The 22,526-nt window shown below is 39.0% G+C and overlaps 4 protein-coding genes and 2 pseudogenes across 4 annotated transcripts; 3 read left to right on the top strand and 3 right to left on the bottom strand.

Annotated features, from left to right (window-relative positions):
- Positions 1–19: 19 nt before the first annotated feature.
- LOC121791170 lies at positions 20–1,145 on the bottom strand (annotated as a pseudogene).
- A 4,685-nt stretch (positions 1,146–5,830) lies between these two features.
- On the top strand, positions 5,831–7,121 carry LOC121791164 (probable carboxylesterase 18). Its single transcript, XM_042189191.1, has 2 exons — positions 5,831–6,231; positions 6,314–7,121. The coding sequence occupies exons 1-2, from the start codon at positions 5,831–5,833 to the stop codon at positions 6,918–6,920; spliced, it is 1,008 nt and encodes a 335-aa protein (XP_042045125.1). The 3' UTR covers positions 6,921–7,121.
- Positions 7,122–8,635: 1,514 nt separating this feature from the next.
- Positions 8,636–10,915, bottom strand: LOC121791165 (annotated as a pseudogene).
- Positions 10,916–11,179: 264 nt separating this feature from the next.
- Positions 11,180–11,669, top strand: LOC121791169. Its single transcript, XM_042189194.1, has one exon. It carries the CDS (start codon positions 11,220–11,222, stop codon positions 11,568–11,570), a length of 351 nt encoding a protein of 116 aa, XP_042045128.1. The 5' UTR covers positions 11,180–11,219; the 3' UTR covers positions 11,571–11,669.
- Positions 11,670–12,994: 1,325 nt separating this feature from the next.
- Positions 12,995–14,997, bottom strand: LOC121791167 (organic cation/carnitine transporter 1-like). The gene is made up of 2 exons (XM_042189193.1): positions 14,364–14,997; positions 12,995–14,228 (listed from the first exon to the last, which is right to left on the bottom strand). Exons 1-2 carry the CDS (start codon positions 14,743–14,745, stop codon positions 13,021–13,023), a joined length of 1,590 nt encoding a protein of 529 aa, XP_042045127.1. The 5' UTR covers positions 14,746–14,997; the 3' UTR covers positions 12,995–13,020.
- A 3,919-nt stretch (positions 14,998–18,916) lies between these two features.
- Positions 18,917–21,491, top strand: LOC121791166 (protein REVEILLE 2-like). Its single transcript, XM_042189192.1, has 5 exons — positions 18,917–19,151; positions 19,770–19,862; positions 19,965–20,076; positions 20,153–20,568; positions 20,662–21,491. The coding sequence occupies exons 1-5, from the start codon at positions 19,128–19,130 to the stop codon at positions 21,127–21,129; spliced, it is 1,113 nt and encodes a 370-aa protein (XP_042045126.1). The 5' UTR covers positions 18,917–19,127; the 3' UTR covers positions 21,130–21,491.
- The last annotated feature ends 1,035 nt before the right edge of the window (positions 21,492–22,526 follow it).

The raw sequence follows: 22,526 nt of genomic DNA, 5'->3' as shown, positions 1-22,526 counted from the left end.
CACACAAATACACACTATATCAACCATGGCATTCTTTGGGTAATCCTTGGGGAAACCTGCCAACATCTCTACAATAATCATAAACCAAGAAGTTGTCACGAACCCACTTGAGCTGTTTTCTCCTTCTCTTGTGCTCCTCCTTCACCACCGTTTATCCACCAAAACTGGCCTGACTTCCCGCACTTTGCCACTGCATCAACGTCGTCTGCTTTGTCCGACAAGAAAGCACACGCGTCGATCTCCAAGGAGTTGAAGGTGACTACGAATGGAGCGTTGGTCCAGTTTGTCTTCACCCTCCCTCCTTGTGTAGCCCAGTCGTCCGCGTTCCACAAAGACCCGTAGATCCCCATCGCCTGCTTTCTCGGATATGGCTTTCCTTTCTCTCCTTGTTTGCATATTCTCTTATCGGAATATCATCCACAAGAAACCTAATAATGCATGGAAATTAATTCTACTAAAAAGAAGATTCATAATTAAACGAAAATAGGTTTAATTCGATTGGTTAGCCTTTTTTAAAAAAATGTCCTCGCAAAATTAACAAGATTAACTTAAAAAAATAGCAAGTGATCAACAAAAAGTAGCAATGGTTAATTACAAGATGGAGCGACGATTCCACTGAAAGGAGTAAGTGTGGAAGTCCAAAGTGGGATCAAGAAATTAACAAGATTAACTTAAAAAAACATCTGCATGCATGCATAAATTTCTTAATCAGGCATTTATTTATTTGTCAAGAAATTAATTAATTGAGTTAATTAATTACATAATAAGCAGTGACGGTTCCAGCTGAATCTCCCTGCACCAGTTTCAGTTCATCGCTGGCTTTTCCGAACAAATACTTCTTCTTCGATTCGAATCCACATCCTGCAGTAATTAAACGAAAACTAGAAAATTAAAAATAAATCTGAAAAATTTATATAAGTAGAATGCGAATTCCAAGTCATTCTGAGATGTGAGTAAGCACCTGTGGAAGAATCGAGGGAGAGTGAAATTCGATCGCCTTGAGCAACGATGTGATCTGGCGCCCAGTCAGCCTCGAAGAGTTCGTTGAAATCAGGTGAGACAATCACAGTCTGAAGCACAAGTATTATGGAAATGGTGTTTGTGAAAGTGATTGATGATTTGCATTTTCTGTTTTGGGAAAGCATTGTTAATTTGTTGTGATATGTTATTTGAGTTGAGATGTTGATGGGTATTTATAAGATGTTGCAAAACAATATTTTATGTCAAGTTGTACTTGTATATAATCTATGAGATTAATTATGGCCCACATTATGTAGATATAAATAAGATTAGGGGTAATCATGTTTTGTGTTTTTAAGAATATATTTTCTCTACAATGTTTCCAGTTTTATGAAAAGTTTTGTTTGTATCTCGTTTAGTTTTGGTGAAGTTGGAGCTTTTTAAAGGATTTTAATAAAATTGGAGACATTTTCGAAAAATACATTTAAATTTGAGAAATAGAAGTAACCTTAATGTACTTCTATTAGTATTATTATTTTGTTTTTTAGTGTGTGACAGTGTCTTCACAATCTGTTTGGTAGACGGCTTAGTAATGTTTATACATTAATTCCATTAAGACACCCATGGTCTTATTTTTTATTGGGTTACGATAATATTTGAGAGAGATGGATTATGGATAATCAAATTAAGCATAACTCAAACTACTTGTTACCAATTATTTGTATAATTAAAAATTGTATGGTTGGGTAATGCTGCGGTAGCAATAGTGTGGTATAGTTAGAAAGTATTAAAAGTGACAAATAAAAGAATCTTGATTACTTTTTGGTTGGTAAATAATTAAAATACACATTCACTTGAAAAAAAATAAACATAATTTTTTAATTAGAATAAATCAAGCTTCATCCAGACTAATTAACTTGCTTTCCTTAAGAAAAAATAAAAGGAAGAATTTAAGAACGGATCAACCAATATTTTTTACATTTGAAAAAGATTTAGAATGAGAATTTCTTATGTTAATTTATAGGGAGTAGTAAACTATAACAATAAAATCATCCTAAAGAACATTTATTATATTATGATGTCGGAGAGTTTTAAGAGCTTAGTTTAGTAATTGTCAACCAGAATATATATTTACGTGGAAAAAATGGCGAGAAGATAAAATGATATTGTCCGATAACACTTTGTCAAATAAATCATCAAGTTTAATGAAATATGATTGATTCTACATTTTTTGAAAATACTTATCCTAAATCACCAAGCTTGAAAAATTGGTGATCAACTCATCTTTCTTAATTTAGGATAAACCGAGGCAGGTGTGTCAACCAAAAATATAAATGTGGACAAAACGAACTCTTTCCGCAACACACTAATGATAAAAAAAATACATTGTTGCATTATTAAAATAAATTTTTCTTGTTTTCCCTTTTGTTTGCTTTGGCTTTTCATCTCTTTCTTTTTTTACTCAATCTCCATTGTATCTCAATCTCACACACTCACTTCGCTTTCATCTTTGTGAGTAGAGTGTTTGAGGTAACAAAGAGAAGAGGGAGTGGAAAAATATACCAAATTTATTTACAGTAATAGAAAGAACACTTATTTTACTAAAACTACGTCGTTTTGAGTACCACTAAACACATCGTTTGTATGCAGATGACACTATTGCAAAAAACATAAATTCCAAGATTTAGTATACCATTTTAAATGCTTTACGGGACATATCCAAATATGATCATGTTTTGTGATTTAAATGGTCATTAGTTAGCACACATATATGCCACGAACATTTAAATCAACACACGCGTATACCATGTCTTTCAAATTTGTACATATATTATAGACCATAAGAGAACTCTAAAAGAGATAATTCGGATTGTTATTTTTATTCGGTTTTTGAAAAATATAAAATGATCATGATTTGACTAACTTCCTAATTTATTAGACATTTACCCAACATAAATATCGAAATAAGAGCACCCACAATGGGCTCGATGGCACGCCCGATGCGTGCCATCGTCCTCGGGCGCGCCCGATGGCTCCATTGTGGGTGCCCGCCCGATGGCACGCCCTACGCCCAGCCCTAAGCTTCGGGCGCGGAAGAAGCGCGGACGATGGCCTATCGTCCGCGCCATCGGACACCATTGTGGGCTCCGCGGACGATGACACCCGTTTTTTATTATATTTTTTAAATGCTAAATTCGGAAAATTTGTATAAATACCCCCTACCCCGGCTTCATTTGTAACATTTCATTTCACGATTCCACTCTCGAAACTCACATTTACTACGAAATGGATTCAAGTCCCAATAGTCCGATGTTTAGTGGTGATGCGCGTTGGCCGGGTACAGAACCCGACGAATATCGGCCGTTCGACGCCAACGCGCAGTACGATCCCGAATTCAGTACGGATTCGTATGATTTGTCTGACATGGAGCCGTCTCCAAACCGACCGCCGCCCCCTCCCGCCGCGTTGCCGCCCCACCCCATCCGCCGCTACCGCCCCCGCAAAAAAGAAGCGGATCCGGCACCGTGCGAACAAGTTGCCACCTCCGGCAATGAATGAAGAGTACACCCTCGGCCGTACGAACTACCAGCCGGATGAAACCCTCGTCTTGGCGAGGTGTTGGGTGGATATATTGGAGGACCCAATATTCGCCAACAACCAGAAGCAGCTCGCGTACTAGGAGTGAATCGTCGAGCGCTACAATGAGGCGAAGCCGCCGAGCGCGCACAAGCACCAACGGGAGCAGCTCCGCAAGCACTGGGATCAGGTGAAGAAGCAAGACAACCTGTTCGCGCCGGAGTACGAGAAGTGCGCGAGGGAGCAGGGGAGCGGCGAGAGCTTGAGCGACGTGCGCGATAGAGCACTGTTGTCGTACCAGTCCCTGTACGGCAACTTCAAGCATTTGGGCATCTGGGCGCTCTTGAGGGACAAGCAGAAGTTTCAAGGCGGGATTCTGCACACCAGTGCGACAAAGAGGACGAAGACCACCGCCGCTGGTGGTTACATGAGCAGCGAAAGCGAAACTCGTCCGGTGGACCTCAACAGGACGTACACGGAGGAGGAGAGTTCCGGCACATCGATGTCCTCCCGGCGTCCCATAGGCGTCAAGGCTGCGAAGAACAAGGGGAAGGCGACGGCGAAATCATCCTCGACCGCCGCCACCCCATCGCCACTCCCGGTCCCGAGCCCGACGGCCGCCGCGTATTTGGGGTTGGCAAGAGCCTCGATGGCGCGGACGTTGTTGCAGACGCACAAGGCCATCGAGAAGTGTACGGACCTCGCCAAAGCCGAATACCTCCAGGGGTTGATTGATGAGCTGCGCCGGGAGTTGGGAATTACGTAGATTAGCCAACTTGAATCGTGTAACTTTTGTTAATCAATGCAGTCTTCGCCGGTTTTTAGCTACTCGTTGTGTTTTTTAATTAGTTTGCATTATATATTTGAAAACATTTAAATTAATTAACTAAATAATAGTAAAACATATAGGGCGCGCCTTAGGGCATCCTTTAGGGCGCCCCACTTCAGGTGGGAGGGTAGAAGGATAAAAATGATGATGTGGCGGTGCATAGGGCGTGCCTTAGGGCGCTCCATTGCTAATGCTGTAAATCAATAGAAAACCCCATACTAGCTTTAAATTGATAGGCCCGGTCATTGTACCCACCTAGCATATGCTACCAAAATTGAGTAGAAAAATCACCCAACGGGCCGGACCCTTTTTTTAAATTTTTTTTATTAAATTGTACTCCCTCCATCCCACATAATTTGACCCAGTTTTCCATTTTGGACCGTCCCACATAATTTGACCCATTTCACTTTTACCATTTTTGGTAGTGGACCCCACATTCCACTAATTCATTCCTACTCACATTTAATTATAAAACTAATATATAAAAGTGGGACTCACATTCCACTAACTTTTTCAACTCACTTTTTATTATATTTCTTAAAACTCGTGTCCGGTCAAAGTGTCCCAAATTATGTGGGACGGAGGGAGTAAATAGTATTCTACCCGTTTATAATTAAAGATGTGAAAATTCACAAGAATCACAACCGAACACCGACAAATTTATAGGTTTTATTTACTTATGATAAAATGGATGATAAAATATAGATTAAATGGTAAAAACGTTTCTCCTCTATTCAATGAATTGAGATTTCGGGTATCTTTAAAAGAGGTTTTCCGATTGCATGTTTATTCAATAAACTGAGACTTCGGATATCTTTGAAAAGAGGTGTTCCGATTGCATGTTTAGTACCACAATTAACTTTTATAAATAGTCAATTTGCAAAATATCATTTGTTATTGTCCACTTTTACTTCTTTTTTTTCTTCCATTTTTGTCAATAGATTTCACTTTCTGCTAACTCATTACACTCACATTCTATTATAAAACTAATATATAATTATGAGGCCTACATTCTACTAACTTTTTCCAATCAATTTTTTCACATTTTTTAAAATTCGTGGCGAATCAAACATGGATAATATTTTGTGACGGAAGGAGTAGTATACTGTCATTTGAATATAAATTTTTAGTATACTGTCATTTGAATATAAATTTGAAGAAATTTGCCACGTTTACATTGGGAGGTAGTATTATTATTAAAAAAAAGTTAGTATACTGTCATTTGAATATAAATTTGAAGAATAGAGCAAAAATTTGCCAGGTGTACATTGGGAGGTAGATTTTGAACAAAACGATAAGAAAATAGTATTAGTATCTTATCTACAACAAGTTGTGGCAATTGCAGCTGTCAAAATTTATTGCTAATAAGAAATAAAAGCTGGATTCTCATCTAGACCTTTCCCTCTATTTCATGTAGTAGTTCATACTTCTTCTACTATAATAATGTGACAAATAAAAATAAAAATGAACAACATGAAATCTCCTTCACTCCCATTGCTAACAAGATTGAAGCTTTTGCTATTGCATCTGATCGAATATATCAGTTCACGCTCCGACGGCACTATCAACCGCCGCCTCTTCAACCTCTTCCACCTCAAAACCTCCGCACCAGCCAAAAAATGCATTAACAATGTCCATGTCTCCACTTCCGACGTCGTGATCGACCCTTCCCGCAATCTCTGGCTCCGCCTCTTCACCCCTGCACGCGCCACCGGCCCGCTCCCCCTTATAGTGTACTTCCACGGAGGAGGATTCAATAAGTACGGCCCCGACACCGTGTATTTTGACGACATGTGCAGCCATCTGGCTGCACGACTCCTTGCTGTCGTTGCATCCGTAAACTACCGCATTGCGCCCGAGCACAGGTGATCGTCCCCGGGCTTTTTTTTTCAATTTGTATATTATAATTTTAACCTTTTTTTATTATTATTATTATTATGATAAAAGAAGGTATCCCAGCCAATACGAGGACGGCTTTGATGCCCTCAAATTCATCGATCAACGACACAATGACTTCATATATGTAAACACTGACGTCAGAAAATGTTTCATCGGCGGAGACAGCGCAGGGGCCAACATAGCCCATCACGTGACGGTTAGAGCAGCTGAACAGGCCGATCAGTTTAGTCAACTAAGAATCGCCGGCATGTTGGCGCTGCAGCCTTTTTTTGGAGGCGAGGAACGGACGGATTCAGAGCTGAGGCTGACGAAGGTGCCGGTGCTGAGTGTCCACGCAACGGATGCGTATTGGAGGGAATTTCTGCCGGAGGGTGCGGACAGGAACCACCCTGCGGCTCATGTGTTTGCCAGCGGAGATGAACAATTTAGGAATCTTGATTTTCCGGCGAGTTTGGTGGTTGTGGGAGGGAATGATCCGCTGCAGGATTGGGACAGGAGATATGTGGAGTGGTTGAAGGGTTGCGGGAAGCGAGTGGTGGTGGCTGAATATCCGTATGCGTTTCATGGATTTTATGCATTCCCGGAATTGCCCGAGTTTAAATTGCTCGTTGATGACGTGATGGATTTCATCCGGGAACAGGTCAACTCAAGTTGAATTTGGTCGATCTGTGATGTGGATGCACATATATATGTAGGAGAAAAGAGATTTCGTGCGCACATAAAATATGTAGTATATCAGAATGTAAGAGAATATTATTTGTATCATGTATTTTGAATGAGAGAATAATGTTAGTTAATAGGAGTACTTTATACATCTAATATGAAGCTCACCTTTCACAATTGTTAAACTGCATAGATTCCGTGATTAAAAATTAATTTGATTCAAAAAATTGTGTTTTGTTCAATTTTTAGTATGAATCCTAAATTAATACAGTATTACATTTGTTTCATGTAAAACGAAGTATATATGAATTAGATTAGAGAAATTTAGTTACCAAACAGTACTTTAATTTATACAGCGTTGGATTCAACAAGTATGCCCTTGACTCCAAGGTCTCCAGCGTCGCCCCTGAGTTCAAGCACCCTAGTCAATACGATGATGGCTTAGATGTGCTCAAATTTATCGATGTAAGACGTTTTACCTGCCAATGCTGACACTGGTAGATGCTTCGTTGGAGGGAACATAGCCCATCATGTGACAGTTATATCAGTTGAGCAAGGTTGGTAAAGTGAGGATCATCTGAGTGCTCGGACGGAGGTGGGACTTTCTACCGGAGGAGGGGGTGGACAGAGACCACCCTGCAGCCAACCTGTTTGATTTAGGGATGTCAATCGGGCCAGCCCACCGGGTTTCGGGCCAACCCTATTCGGGTTTCGGGTCAATCGGGTGCGGGCTAGTCGGGCTGTGATTTTTCCGGGTTATAAAAGTTCAACCCTAACCCTAAAAGCTCGGATTTCGGGCTAGCCCATAGGGTTAATCGGGTTGTTACCGATAAAATTAACATGCGATCAATCTAATAAATAATGATTACAATTAGTTATATTTATAAAATGTAAAATATTTAATTATGATAAATTTGATATATATGTTTAAACTCAAACATAAACATGATCAAATACTAATATTTGAGATTTATGCAAAATAAAACATAAACATTAAGAAATTTTAAAGCATGTTTAGAAATTTAAATATATTTTTTAGTGAATTTGAAGTTTCTAATCCATTTATCTATTGTTATATTAATAAAACTTAATATATATAATTTATATATTTAATATATAAAATGGAAAGTTATTTTTTCAGTAATCTATATTATAAAATAATTAATGAAGTGTCGAATTAGAGTCAAACAAATAAAACAATAGAAATTTTATCGGGTTTCCGGGCCAGCCCCATCGGGTTTTCGGGTCTGGCCCTAACGGGTTGAGGGTTAATCGGGTGCGGGCTAATCGGGCTGTAATTTTATCGGGCTGGAAATTTTCAACCCTAACCCTATAAATTTGGCGGGCTATTAGGGCCAGCCCACGGGTTGCGGGCTAAATTGACATCCCTAGTTTGATTGAGGGGCGAAAACTATGCAGCTCTTACGAATCTTGACTTCCAAACTAATTTGGCAGTTGTATGAGGGCAGATCGGATTGGGACAGACGTTATGTTGAGAATCCGAATGCATTTCATGCTTCCTATGCATTGCCGGAACTGCCTGAGTTTGCTTTGTTGCTTGATGATGTGACAAACTTCGACCGGGAACAAGTAAACTCCAATTGAATTTCACAAATACTTTCAAAAATCTGCAGAAATGTAAACCAGAATGCAATTGTTCTTTAAATTCGAGAATAATGTGATACATGTATGAAACTGTCATTGCTCAATTTGGAAAAAAATCATCTTGTTAGCATTTATAGGTTGCTGGAGATCGAACCTGCTGCATGAATGAAATCACTATCGAACAAAGGTGAGAATAACAAACACAACTCCCCCAAATTCACCTGCATCAGTTTCAACATTACCTAATCTATAATTAAAGCAAACAAATGGTCGATCAAATTCATAGGGATATAACAAAAGTAATATTCACCTCAATGTGCTCTACAAGGAGTTCGATTGTGTAGAGAATGCAGATAAAATAGCGATTTCATACCCAAAATCTTTCACCTCGGGGGTGAGTTTCTCATCAAGAAACTTGTAAATCTCCTTCAGTTCAGGATGAGCTCCATCACGCACCAAAAACACATGAGTCTTGCCATTAACTTCTATTTGACTGAAACCGGGAACTTTACTGACTTCTCTTTCCTTCATCTTCTTCCTTAACTGTGCAAACTTATCCCATTTCCCAGTTGCTGCATACAGATTAGCCAATAGCACATATCCACCCGAGCAGGCTGGATCAAGCTCGATCAGTTCGTCACCAATATGATCAGCCACTCCGTCAGCACCAAGCAACCTGCAACCACCAATCAAGGACTGAAGAACTACACTATCACATTTATCAGGAGGCATCTCCTCTACCACTTTCACAGCCTCCTTAACAAGCCCTGCTCGCCCCAGGATGTCAACGAGGCAGGAGTAGTGCTCTGGTGTAGGTTCTAAGCCATAACCTCTCTTCATGGAGTCAAAAAGCATTCGACCTTTTTGACAAAACCAGCATGGCTACAGGCTGACAAGACTCCCACAAAGGTAACCACATCCGGGCTGTGCCCTAATCGTAGCATCTGAGCAAATGCCTGCAAAGCTTGTATCCCATACCCATGATTAGAATACGCTACTATGATCGCAGTCCAAGTGACAACATCCTTTGCATCAAGATTTTGGAAAGCAATTTGAGCTGAGATGACATCACCGCTTCTATGATACATCGTAATCAAAGCATTAGCCACTGGAGTTAACATCTCAAACCCAAGGCGAGCAATGAGCCCGTGAGCTTGAACTACACCCATCATACCTCCACACGAAGTCAGAAGGTTGGTAACACTCGACTCATTCGGCCTAATGCCACTTTGAAGCATCAAATCAAAGTGGCGAAAGGCTTCTTCCTCATGGCGGCCCTTGGAATAACCACCAATCATTGTATTCCAAGTGATGATGTCTCTTTTAGACATCATGTTGAAAAGTTCCCTGGCCTCCTCCATACGGCCTTCCTCAGCATAGGCTGTGATCATTGCATTCCATGCTGCAACATCCTTGTTAAGCATTTGGTTGAAGTATTCCCTTGCCAACTCAGTCATCCCATTTCTTGCAAGACCCGTGACCATGGTGGTCCAAGAAATAGCATTTCTCCAAGGCATTGAATCAAACAGTTCTTTGGCTTCATCAACTCTATTCACATTTAAAAGCCCACTTATCATAATACTCCAAGCATACAAATTCTGCTCCGGCATCACACGAAAGAGTGAAAACGCTTCATCAATCCGATCAATCTCCACATATGCTTTGATCATTAAGGTCCACGCCACGGCATTCCTCAAAGGCATCCGATCAAAAGCATCTCGAGCTTCATCAACCAGCCCGTTTCGTGCAAACCCGGCAATCACACTTGTCCAAGTAACCACATTTTTCTCTCTATCAGGCATTCTCCCAAAAAGATGGACAGCATCATCAACTTCCCCTAATTCAAAGTACCCCGAGATCAAACTTGTCCATGAGAACGCATTTCTCTCAGGCATTTTATCAAACACCTCCTTCGCTCGATTCATTCTACCGGCCTTAGCATAAGCATCCACCATAGCAGAATCTGCCACAATGCTCCTCATCCCTTCAGGAATCTCAAAATAGAGACTCTCAGCCTTGTGAAACTCATCGTGCTTAAGATAAATACTTATCATCGAAGCATACGACACCTTGTCCCGTTCAGGCATTTCATCGAAGAATTTTCGCGCTCCTTTAACATTTCCTCGTCTACTCAATTCCCCTAATCGTACATTGTAGTCATAAATTGAGCTCGAACTGGTCCTTTTGATGATTGAATTATACTCAGCTGGACGAATTTTCGAGAATCCACTCCGCAAAAAGCTACTCCCTTGTAAATTTGAAATTGCAGAAGCGGAGGTTGTGTTTTTTCTCTTATAGATAGAGCTACGTTCCATGAATACGACGACGTTTCGCGTCGTTATGTGGAGTCTCCGTGATGCTCCGCCTCCGATCGCCGCCCGATGTCTGCAGAGACCGCGCATTTTTTTATTTGAATAGAAACTGTACAAACCTGATTTTATTTTTAATTTAATTTAATTTAATTTAATTTAATTTAATTTAATTTAATTTAATTTAATTTAATTTAATTTAATTTAATTTAATTTAATTTAATTTAATTTGGTTAAACCGCCGCAAATTGAATTTTTTAAGATCCTAAAATTGAAATTCGATTTGGATATATATATAGAAGCAAAACACGATATCTATATACAGAGAGAGAAGCAAAAGTGCAAAACCTTGCGAAGAATTCTTCATTCAGCTGAGGATGTCAGAAGCGTACGAGAGGGTGAGGGGCGGAAGGCTGGCGTTCAAGGGCGGCGAGCTCGCCACCCGCGACAAAGCCATAGACAAGAAGAAAAAAAAGAAGAAGAACAAGAGCAAGCTCCAAGACGACGCCGCTGCTCCGTCCGAGGATCCGAGCATCAGCGTCGTGGATCAGGCCACGGACGCCGCCGATGTCTACACGATTGACCCGATGAAGAAGATGAAGTACGACGAGCTGTTCCCCGTCGAGACGAAGAAATTCGGGTACGACGCCGCCAAGGCCAAGGCGAAATCGGTCGAGGAAGCCCTAGATGATCGGGTGAAGAAGAAGGCCGATCGGTATTGTAAATGAAGTTTGATTATGATTTCTATGTAGCTGTGTTTGGCACTGGATTCGATTGAACTAATGTACTGTTTGATGATGAATAGAAGTTGTTGATTTCTGTTTCGATTTCTTGCTGTTTTTCAATTTTTCTGATGTTAATCGCAAAATTAGGGTTTTTGGTTTTCTGTATTCTGTTATTGTGTTTTGATGCTTTAGCTATGGAGAATATTGATTCTGACTTGCAATATTTGAGTATTTGGGGGAAATTGCTTGATTTGTGGGCTTTTTAGTCGAAAATTTTTAGCTACTGATTGTTTTTCTGTGCATCATATTATAGCTATATTGAATGAATCTATATTATAAGGTCTGAAACTATAGTTTTGTTTTGTATGTTGTAAATTTGTTTTCCACAGAAGTCGAGGTGCACGGTTCGCCCTATGTAAGTTTGCAGCTGTACCAAATTGGAAGAGAATTTTGATAACATAATAGATAGGTTTGGTTTGAACTGCATATTGCAGTAGTGAGGGAGAACATGATGTGAATTGGTTGATCAGCTAAGCTTATTGACTTCTATGGGAAGTTTTTCTTTGAATTTTGTTGTGGCTGTGTTCTTGATTGCTTCTTGCAGACCAAAGGAATGCCTAAGAGTGTCCACTATAAGGCGCCCACGCCCAATAGCCCCGCCCCAGTTTTTTGTCCATAGCCCCAGTTTTTTGTCCATAGCCCCAAAATTCTATTTCCGCCACTATAGTGGACACCTCCAATAGCCCCCAAATTCCAAATACAAAATGCTATTTTTCCATAGCCGCGGGCTCGCCCCGAACGCGGCTATCCCGCGTCCGCCGCCCCCATCGCCCCAAAATGTTGTCCGCCCACCTTCCCCACTATAGTCGCCCGCCCACCGCCGCCCACCTGCCCCAGATGCGGCTATAGCCGCGTCCACCCCCATAGTGGATAGCCTAAAGATGTTTTGGCATCTTCTTTGGGTGATGTTTATACTGGTCTTTTTGATGATTAACTGCGGATGCATCTTTTTCTTGTGTGTTCGTGGGTTTGTGTGATCTAGATGTATCGCGTATCTGGAAGGCCTTATATGTCTCGAGGTTGAGGTTCCTTTCTCCAGCAATGACTTGATTTTGAGCTTAAATTTTGTCAGATTGTGATAAACTCCATGGATTACTGAGTGCCTTACCTGAACTTTTACATTCAAGATTGACCTCAGCTGTTATTGATCGATGTTACATAATGACAGCGTTTGTTTTTGCATATACATATTTGTATCGAATCTATGAAGCAGTCTTTTCTTGATTTATACTCTATGCATGCACATGACATTGTTTTTTTTGTAAATTGAGAGTAAAAAGGCAGGATTCACGAATCGCAGTTGAAGGTCAATCGAGCAAAGCCAAGTGACTTATTGCTGCTTTGATCTTCTGTTTCTAAGGAGAAACTTCAAGTATGGTGCACTAATACACATTTACATTTGCACCTTCTTTCCCAGTTCCAAAGACTCAGATCCTAACATTTCTTCCTCTTCTTGTTGCTCCAGAGTTTCATAGAGAGGAGAATTTCTGGTTTCAGGCAGCCACAAGCTCAAAAAGCCACTGGTTATGGACAGCACCCCGAATACGAGGAAAGAGAGAGATGGGCTTGATCTCCCAAACACAACCAGCAGAGGAGAAATCGAGGCCCCCAGCATCAATGACTGCCTCAGCATGGAAACACAGAAGTTCCTCACATTTGTAGGGAATAGCTCTACACAATAGATATACAGCACATCGAATGCAGTCGAAGCTGCCATGAAACCAGTTGCCTCGATCATCAGTTGAGGTAAGCTTCCTCTTTTTCTCTTGTCTCCTGTTCTTGAGAAAAACATGCAGAGGATGCAGGAAATTCCAGTTAAAAAAGCTGACGTGGAGAAGAGCATGCGGCGGTTTGTAAAGGCGAGCAGCACACTGCCTATGAAAACAGCTGGGATCTCCATCATCGCATTTATGGCAACAGTAAAGTAGAGGTTGAAGTTGAGGTTTTCAACATTGAGTTGAACACCATAGTATACAAAACCAATCCCAAAACCCGTGAGCATAACCATTGTCACCCTTCTCACAGCCCATCTAGTATTCCACAGTCTCTCAATAGGCGAGGCGTTATTTTCTCCTTTGCGCGAAGTCATTGTCTCATTAGTAGACGTTGGCTTCAGGAGACACAGATTCGGAGGCAACTCTCTTCCATTCATTCCTGCATATCTTCTCAACACATCAAGAGCTTCTTCGCTTCTTCCCCTCACGAGTAGCCACCTCGGAGACTCTGCTACAAAGGGCATTAGTATGAAGATCGAGTAAAGAAGTGGAAGGATTGAAATAATCCTGTACAAAGTTCTCCAACAATTTCTGGTCGGATAAGCAATCAAGGGGATCGAAAGAAACCCTGCTGCAAAGAAGAAAAATCCAAACTGGCCAACTTGGCCGCGCCATTTTCGGCCAATGGTCTCTGTCGAGAGCACCAAGCAGCATATCCCGATGCCTGCTCGGGAAAACCCATTTGCAAAACGGAGAAGAGAGTAAACCCATATGTTCGGGGAGAAGGAAGTCAGGAAAATGGTAGCAGCGGTTAGGAGACATGAAGCAAGCACTGCTCTTTTCCGGCCTAAGCATCCATCCGCCAAGCGGCCGAACACTGCAGAGCCTGTCAACAAATATGGTAAAACTCACTAAAAAAGAAGCCATTTCTTGGTGCATGATGCGATAACATTATCAAATCTCATTTTATGCAAAAAAAAAACGAGTTCTCTCTATTTAGCAGTGTTGAGTTGAGACAAACCTATGAGGGAACCGAGGAAGTAAACCGAAGTAGGCAGAGCAGCGAGAAATCTACGGTCACACACCAGCCCCCATTCAGCAATGGTGGAGCTTGTATTGCCACCACTCCATTCCCAAGTCCCCGGCTTCAACCCACAAACAGAAGCAGCCGCTTCGCCACTGCATCCATGGCCAATGCACCGCCACGACTGCGGCTGAGCATCAGTGAAGATGGTGACAAGGGTGCAGTGGGAATCAAATATCCGAGCGATGGACACCAAGGTGACCTGCACAAGCTGTGAGAATCCGAACGATCCCACGTATTCCTCCACCACCTCATCCACTGTCAGCTTGTTCCTTACTCCATTCTGTTTTCCCACAAGTTGGTGTTTTTCCTCATCCATTTCAGACAAGAATGTGTGTGTATGTCAGTGTTGTCTGATTCTTGAAAAGGGGCCTTTTTATAACAGTAAAGAAGAGGATGATTGCCATTTGCCAGTGACTATATTTGCATTATGTTTGGGGTTTGGATCACATATGGCTGATGTTTAGTGGGTTGTTTTCTTGATGTGTATTCCACTAAGAAAAGGTAGCATTTTTATTCCAAGGAAGTGGCAATCTGAGTAAGACAGATTATTTATGCTAGTGTTATTGTCATCATGCTTTTTAGTTCAGTGCAATGACTAATGACATAGAACTGCATTATTTGTTATAAACTTGTGTTCCAGATTCAAGATTGAATTAATCCAATCAAATTTCTACACTGTGATGAGATAGTAGAGCTAGAAAGATTATTGGAGAAAGAGCTTCAGGATGATGATCCCATAGTCACTAACTATATATTTCTAAATTTTTAGTATTGGTATTTCTTATATCCAACTATATTAGTATCTGTTGTTTCATTATAATTGAGTTATTTTTTTAATGACAAAAAATAACATGTTTAATTTTTCTTACTTCGTTATCTCACATACTTTATTCCCTATTCAATTGTCTATTTTATTTTCTCTTCTATTCTATTCTATCCCTACTTATTAGGTCTAAACATCACCTTCTTAAAAATCTTAGGTCATCCACATCCATGTCTTAATATCGTCTCTTAACCGTCTCATCTCTTAACTATTCATGGGCCCCAATGCACTTTTTACCTCATTTCTTAACTAAGAGACAGCACATGCATCCCTCCATCTCTTAACCATCTCATCCTTAACTATTCATTCAATTTCATTTTTTATTTTTATTTTCAACAAATTCAATTAATAAAAACACACTTCATTAAATAAAAGAAAATTACAATTTAAAATCCTAAAAAAACACATAATTAAAATCTTAAAAAAAATAAAATAAAAAAGACATAATTTAAAGAGAGAAAGAGAGATGATATAGTATTTGTGAGAGTGTAGTTAGTATTTGTGTGGAAAAAATGATGGGTGAATTTTGTGTGTAGTGTTATTTGTAGATGAATGTGGGAAAAAACAAAAAAAACGGTCAATTTTTTTTTGGATTTAAAAAAAATAATAATTAAAAATAGCCTAAAATCGACGCCCGCTCACAGAGCCGGCGAGTGGGCGTCACACCCCAACCGCTGCTCGCCTCGTGGCCGACGCGCGTGGCGAGACTGCTTGCCAACCGCCCCTCCCCCCGGGCTACGAGACGAGACGGAGCATCCCCATCGGTGTCTCGATGCGGTCTCGTCTCGCCGGGATGAGACCGAGCCCGCATCAAGACACCGATGCGGATGCTCTTAAGCCCCAAAAAAACGCAGCAGTTCTGATGAGGACGGAATGAGTAATAAATAATTGGGCCCACACACTTGTTTACGAGCTAATTCAGTCTTGGGCTAAACAATTTTTTTTAATTATAAATTTTCGATTATAACCTTTTTTATGACCATTCGAGTCGGTCGATTGCTTTCGGGCCTTTTGACATCCCTTAACGTGGGTTTAATGCAGTGGGCCTCAGTTACTATCTATGAAATTGGGCCCATATAGCATCAGGTTAACTCAATATTAATAAGCATTATACATCCCTTTTGTAGTGAAAAAGATAAAATAAAGGAGGGTTAGTAACAGATACTATTTGATACTTTTATATTAGTAAAACGAGGAGTATCAATTTCATAATTTTATCTTGCAATTGTTGGATAATGCACCAATAAGTAACCTACAATTCTGCATATGTATTGCCAAAATAAATCCAATCGTAACAAGACTTTACTTCTAAGTTGGGCTTACTGATCATAACTTTCATGAAATATCAATTTTTTTGGAGACATTTCAAAACTTCCATTTTTGGATTTGTGCCACGCATCATAGAACGCACCAAAATTGGAAATATAGAATAATATAATTGACTAATGGAATTATCAATGTATGATTATCAATTAATCGTGTGTGTCTGGTGTCACAATGAGATTTTTTTTTTAGTTTTTAATAGGAGTAGTTTCTTTTGCTACTACTGTATGGGATTTCAGTTCAAACTAGTTTGATCAAATGTATTAAAAAAAAAGAATAAATTATTAAATGTATGTATGATCTCTCTACATATAGATATTTAATTTCAGCAATCATATCACCCAGGACCCCCACGACAAGATATTGGGCAAATTAAATCACATTTTATCTTCAATAGTTATCTTTATCAATTCATGTCACAATAGTACACAATTGATTTTGAGATTTTACAACACATTAGACATGACGTTGACAGCTATACCACAAAAGCATCTTTTTAATCAAATACCCAAATTAACATATCACACAACACAAAACTATTAGTTCCTAATTAAATTTTTTTCATTTTAGTTTGTCCAAAAATTTAGTCTTTTTAGTTAATTATAATATTCTCTCCATCCCCTAATAATTACTTTGGCTCCGGCACAAATTTTAAAAAATGTAAAGGAGGGTGATTTGAAAAAAAATTGTTGAATATGGATACCAATTTTATATATTAGTTTCATAATAAAATGTGAGTGAGAGAAGTTAGTGTAAGTGAGTGAGAGAAGTTAGTGCAATGTGTGGATTAGTAAAAAGTGAAATGAATAATTAGTGGGGAATGAAGAGAGTAGTATCTTTTCTTCAGCACAGTAATCTTCATTTTTCACTAATATTAATTCAAATTCTTTCTTTATAGGAATACATTTTCTATTTTATCACTTTTATGTTAAGACTCATAGACCATCATCAAAACTCTTTGAGATTTTACAATATACTTACACATTAAACATTTTACAATATACACATTAAACATGCGTTGACTCGATAGTATCTTTTAAGTTTATAATCAAATGCCCAAATTAACAATATCATACTCACACAAAACTATTACTCCCTCCATCTTATAAAAATATAAACTCTTTCATTTTTAGTCCGTCCCATAAGAATATGCAATTGCTGATTTTGGAAACTTTTTTCTCTCTATTGAGGTTGAACTCATTCTCTACTAACAATACTTTAGTTATTTTTTCTTTATGTCTCTCTCTTACTTTACTAATTATGCATTAAAACTCGTGCTAAGATAAAAGTGTATATTCTTGTGCGACGGAGGAGTAATATTCCTTCATTACTTCCCCCACCAATAGTTAGATTTGTCAATTTTACTTTATCCATAAAATTAGTTTTTAATCATTTATAATATTTATTTTATATACCGATCGAGATGATCTCATTTTCCATCAATATTAGTAATTTATTTATTTCCTTTATCTATCTTTTTATTTCAATTTTACATTAAAATTCATGTCAATGATTACTTTCGATAATGGCCAGAGTGAATATAATAAAATTAGCACGGAAATTGAATAAATAATCATTAGTAGAACTCTAAATCTCTAATACTCTTTTTCTAAAAAAAATTCCAATCCAAAACACCAATTTTAATGGCCTACACATTCTGTGGATGAAAAATATCTGGAGATTGTAATTTGCACCACATGAAGTGGATGAAAAAATCTATGTTATGTAGCACCACAAAATTATTAATTCAAACGGAATTTTTATCTAGATAAATTAAAAATAGTTCATTTTTGTTTAACGTGAAACAATATCATCCACAAACATAAAAATTGACAATACTATATATAAATACATTATTATATTGAATTAGATTAGATTTTCCAACTCCCAACATAGCTCAAGAGAGCCAATGGATTTGCTTATTTTTAGATTCACAATGGCCAGCTTTCACTGCAAGATGACAACTTGGATTTTCAGATCTATTTTAAGCCACAAATTATAATATGTGCAATCAATAAAACTGTTGTGAAGGCTACCAAGATCATTATTATATCTGTCTCCCAACAAAGCAAAATTAAAAATTCGGAAAGATTTGCTTGATTTATTAAAGTATTATATTTGATCAATTTAGGGCATGTGAGTAGTTGGGTTGTTGAATATCTTCCACAATATCCTCACAAATGTTGCTGTCGATGAGATAAAGATATGGGGACATGAGGCATGGACACGTGGCAGGAACCCATTTAATCTCAGCCACAAGAACTCAAAGCCAGCACAGATCCTTCTCCACTCCTTCTCGATCATTCTATTGCTATTTTATTACCGAAAATTGCCATTTTAGTATTGTTAGATTTTTGGCAAAAAAAGGCATAATCCTACGTGGCTTGCCTTGTTCCTATTTTATCTCTCTGATCTAAGTTCCCTCATTTATACACACCTCTCTCTCTCTCTCTGTCTCTGTCTCTGTCTCTGTCTCTCTCCATTTTTAGGAGTAAAGTTGGAGTCTTTACTTTTCTTGAATCAATTTTTGTGTTTGCCCAGTTTTTGGTGCCATGGCTGCTGAAACTGAAGCTAAGGTTGGTTATTTTAATGAAATCCCATGTTATTTTTGGTCTTTATTTCCTTTGAAATTAATCATTTATCTCCATTTATGCTTCTGCATTAGACTATTGTAGAATAAGGAATTAGTGAGATGCCTTGTTTTTTTGTTATGTAGTAAGTTTTCTGTTATCTCCATATATCAAAATCTATTCATTTATATACACATAATGAAGGAAGAAAGGCACTTCATTTACTCAAGTTCCATCTTGAGTTGAGTTTATCTACTAGAAATTAGTCCTTGCATATAGCTACTTTGTGAATGTTAAAAGGATACTTTTTATGATTTGAGTTAATTGATTCATATCTCATTGAAAGGGGTAGGATCAGAGATACTAATGATGAGGATAAAATGCAATCAATCAATTATTTATCTAAAAGTAAACACCACTTTGTGTACAAACTGATTCTGAGAAGCTTTAGTGAGCATCTGTTAAATCTGTTTCTTGATTTGAAATGAATGTTTTAGTTGGATTTAGTCGGTTTTGCAGAGTATTGCATCGTTTTATTGAAAATAAGAGGAATGGCAGTGGAAATGCAATATCAAACAGTGACTATTTACAGTTATGCTTAACCGGTTCGCCTTTGATCCGTAGGATCAAACTCCCGGTGCTAGTCAGGACGTGTCCGGAGTTGTTAGCTCTCAGTCCTCGGCCGCTCAAGCTAATAGAAACTCCTATGCACCTAAGGTTCCTATCCCCTACCGATGTTGTTGTTGTCACTTGATTAATTCGCGTGGCATGGCTTTGCAGCTCTTTATAATTTAGTTGTTCGTTTATCACACGTATTAGGTGAGAAAACCCTATACCATCACGAAACAGCGAGAGAGGTGGACCGAGGAGGAGCACCAGAGGTTTGTCGAAGCTCTCAAGCTCTATGGCCGTGCTTGGCGCCAAATAGAAGGTGTGTATGGTACATGGTTGTTCAAACTGTCGTTAAGTATAAAGACCTTTTCCGATGAGATTTTGTGGTTGTGCAGAGCACGTGGGGAGTAAGACGGCCATCCAAATCCGGAGCCACGCCCAAAAGTTCTTCGCCAAGGTCACTAGGGATTCATCTGTTGATGCTGAGGGAACCTCGGATCCTATTGCAATCCCTCCTCCTCGGCCAAAAAAGAAGCCTTTGCACCCTTATCCTCGAAAAACTGTTTATCGAGCTGGTACAGAAGTGTCGGCCTCACATGAACGAGAAGTAACGAATGATGATTTTTCCGTTGCTAAAAGAGAGAACTACTCTCCTACTTCAGTTCTCTCAGCAATAGGCTCTGACATCTTAGAGTCCTCCTCGGTTGCTGATGTGCACAAATCTCGACTCTCCCCTGCTTCGTGTGCTACGGATGCTTTTTCTGACAATGAAGAGGAGCGTGGCTTCCGTTTACCATTGAAACCATCTATGGTATTCATCTCTACTCATGCATTCCTCAAACCACTAGTTATCGTTTAAACTGATTCATGTGCTAATACTTGCTCTCGTGTTTTGGTCACACAGAAGTTTGAACTGTTTCCGAAGGAGACAGATTCTACATTGGATTCTCCATACACCAACGAGCCTCCAACGAGCATCAAGCTCTTTGGAAAGACCTTCGTGGTAAGAGACACTCCAAAACAGCCTAATGAGGAGTCGGAGAGCTGTAGTGACAACGTTGCTAATGCAATCCTGCCTCGTTCTAACGTGGATAACATGTTTGCCCTGCCTTGGTGTGCTTGGTGCACTCATCCGGTGTACACTTGCCCGTGGGCTCTTGAAAAAACGAACCAAATTGAGGGTTCTTTGGTTGGTTCGAACAGTGGATCAACGGGCGGGTTGAATGGTGATGGCCGGAATATTGACGTTGTCGAGTCCTCAAGCCCTCGATCCCGAAAAGGTTTTGTTCCGTATAAGCGGTGTTTGGCAGAAAGGGACGATCAGTCGTCCACGTCTCTTCGGGAGGTGCAAAGGGCGCGCGTGTGCTCATAGCATTGGCGCATTTTAGGTATAGCCTCGTCTCGTTTAACTCTTTAACCCGCGTCCATAACCGAAAGCCTAAAGCCTAACCGTGGAGATGAATGTGATGATGCTGAGCAGAACAGGACTTGATCAAACGATTTCCTTTTCGAGTTACGTTTTCAGATTCGGTTGTTTTCATTTTTATTTTATGGGTAAATGAATATAAATTTAAACACCGCGTCGCGAAGGACTCGAACCCGAGATCTTTGGCCTCGCACTGTTTTCATTTTTGTAATATGGGACTGATGATTTTGCTGCTAAGGCAGTTTTTTTTTTGGGTTCTTTATTTGTAATGATTTTATCAATAAAAGGGACGGTTACTGATTTTATGACGAATTTTCTAAAAAAAATTGAAATCTGATTTTAATTTAACAGATGCTGACAATGGACATGCTTCACCCTCTACTTATTTACTTATTTCATTACTTATTTACTTATTTCATTATTTAGCTTTATTACTCATAATTTATTCAAAGATTGATGATTGCTCACACAGCCCATGCCTATTTCTTTAGTTTTAGTTTACTTGAATTTAATTATTCAAAGACGATGTTGAATGTTGACGGAGAAGAATTATTGAAAAGATATCTAACAACTATTTTTGTGAAATTGTTGGGATTATATTTATATTTTGTGTTTGGTAAGTTGTTTAAACTCATCAAAATTACTTCCACCGTCTCAAGGAAGATGACCCATTCCTTGCGTTGCGTGGCACGAGAACTTATACAATTTTATTTTGTTTGTGAAGTGGATCGGAGAGAGTAAACTAAGAGAGTGAGAATAAAGTAAAGAGAAAGATGTTTTCATTTTTAGTAATGAGTCATCTTAGTTAGGACAAACTAAAAAGGAAAGTGAGTCATCTTTAATACGACGGAAGGAGTACTAAATAACCTTGACAAAAGTTTTAAAAAAAAGACAACTATATCATAGAATTAGAAGATATATTATTATAACATCACATGTATTTTTATTTTCAACAACCTCTATATGTAGGAGTATATATATATATATATATATTAGCGGCACAAGCCATAGCACTTGTCCCAAATGGCTTGACCCCTGTGACCACATTATAAAATCACGTCGAATCTCATTTTAGGTTTATGCGAACCACGCAATTCATGGTCGTATAGTAGGTAATTAGGTACGAGATTTCCTCTTAAACAATGAAAAATGACTATTGTGACGCCAAAAAAACGTGTCGTGTAAGAATAACTTGAAATTTGCACCGTGCGAATTTCAAGTAGTTCTTCCACGGCACCTTATTTCCACTTCAGCTGTATATTAATTGTAATGACAGGAAGCTCTACTCTTCATCATGCATGTTTCGTCACTACACTTTGTTTGTTGAAAACGTGAAGGAAATA

Source organism: Salvia splendens, unplaced genomic scaffold (assembly GCF_004379255.2).
Source record: "Salvia splendens isolate huo1 unplaced genomic scaffold, SspV2 ctg743, whole genome shotgun sequence".
In the NCBI taxonomy this organism is placed as follows: Eukaryota; Viridiplantae; Streptophyta; class Magnoliopsida; order Lamiales; family Lamiaceae; genus Salvia; species Salvia splendens.
The sequence above is the reverse complement of the archived record's forward strand: the minus strand, read 5'-3'. Positions and strand labels throughout refer to the sequence as shown.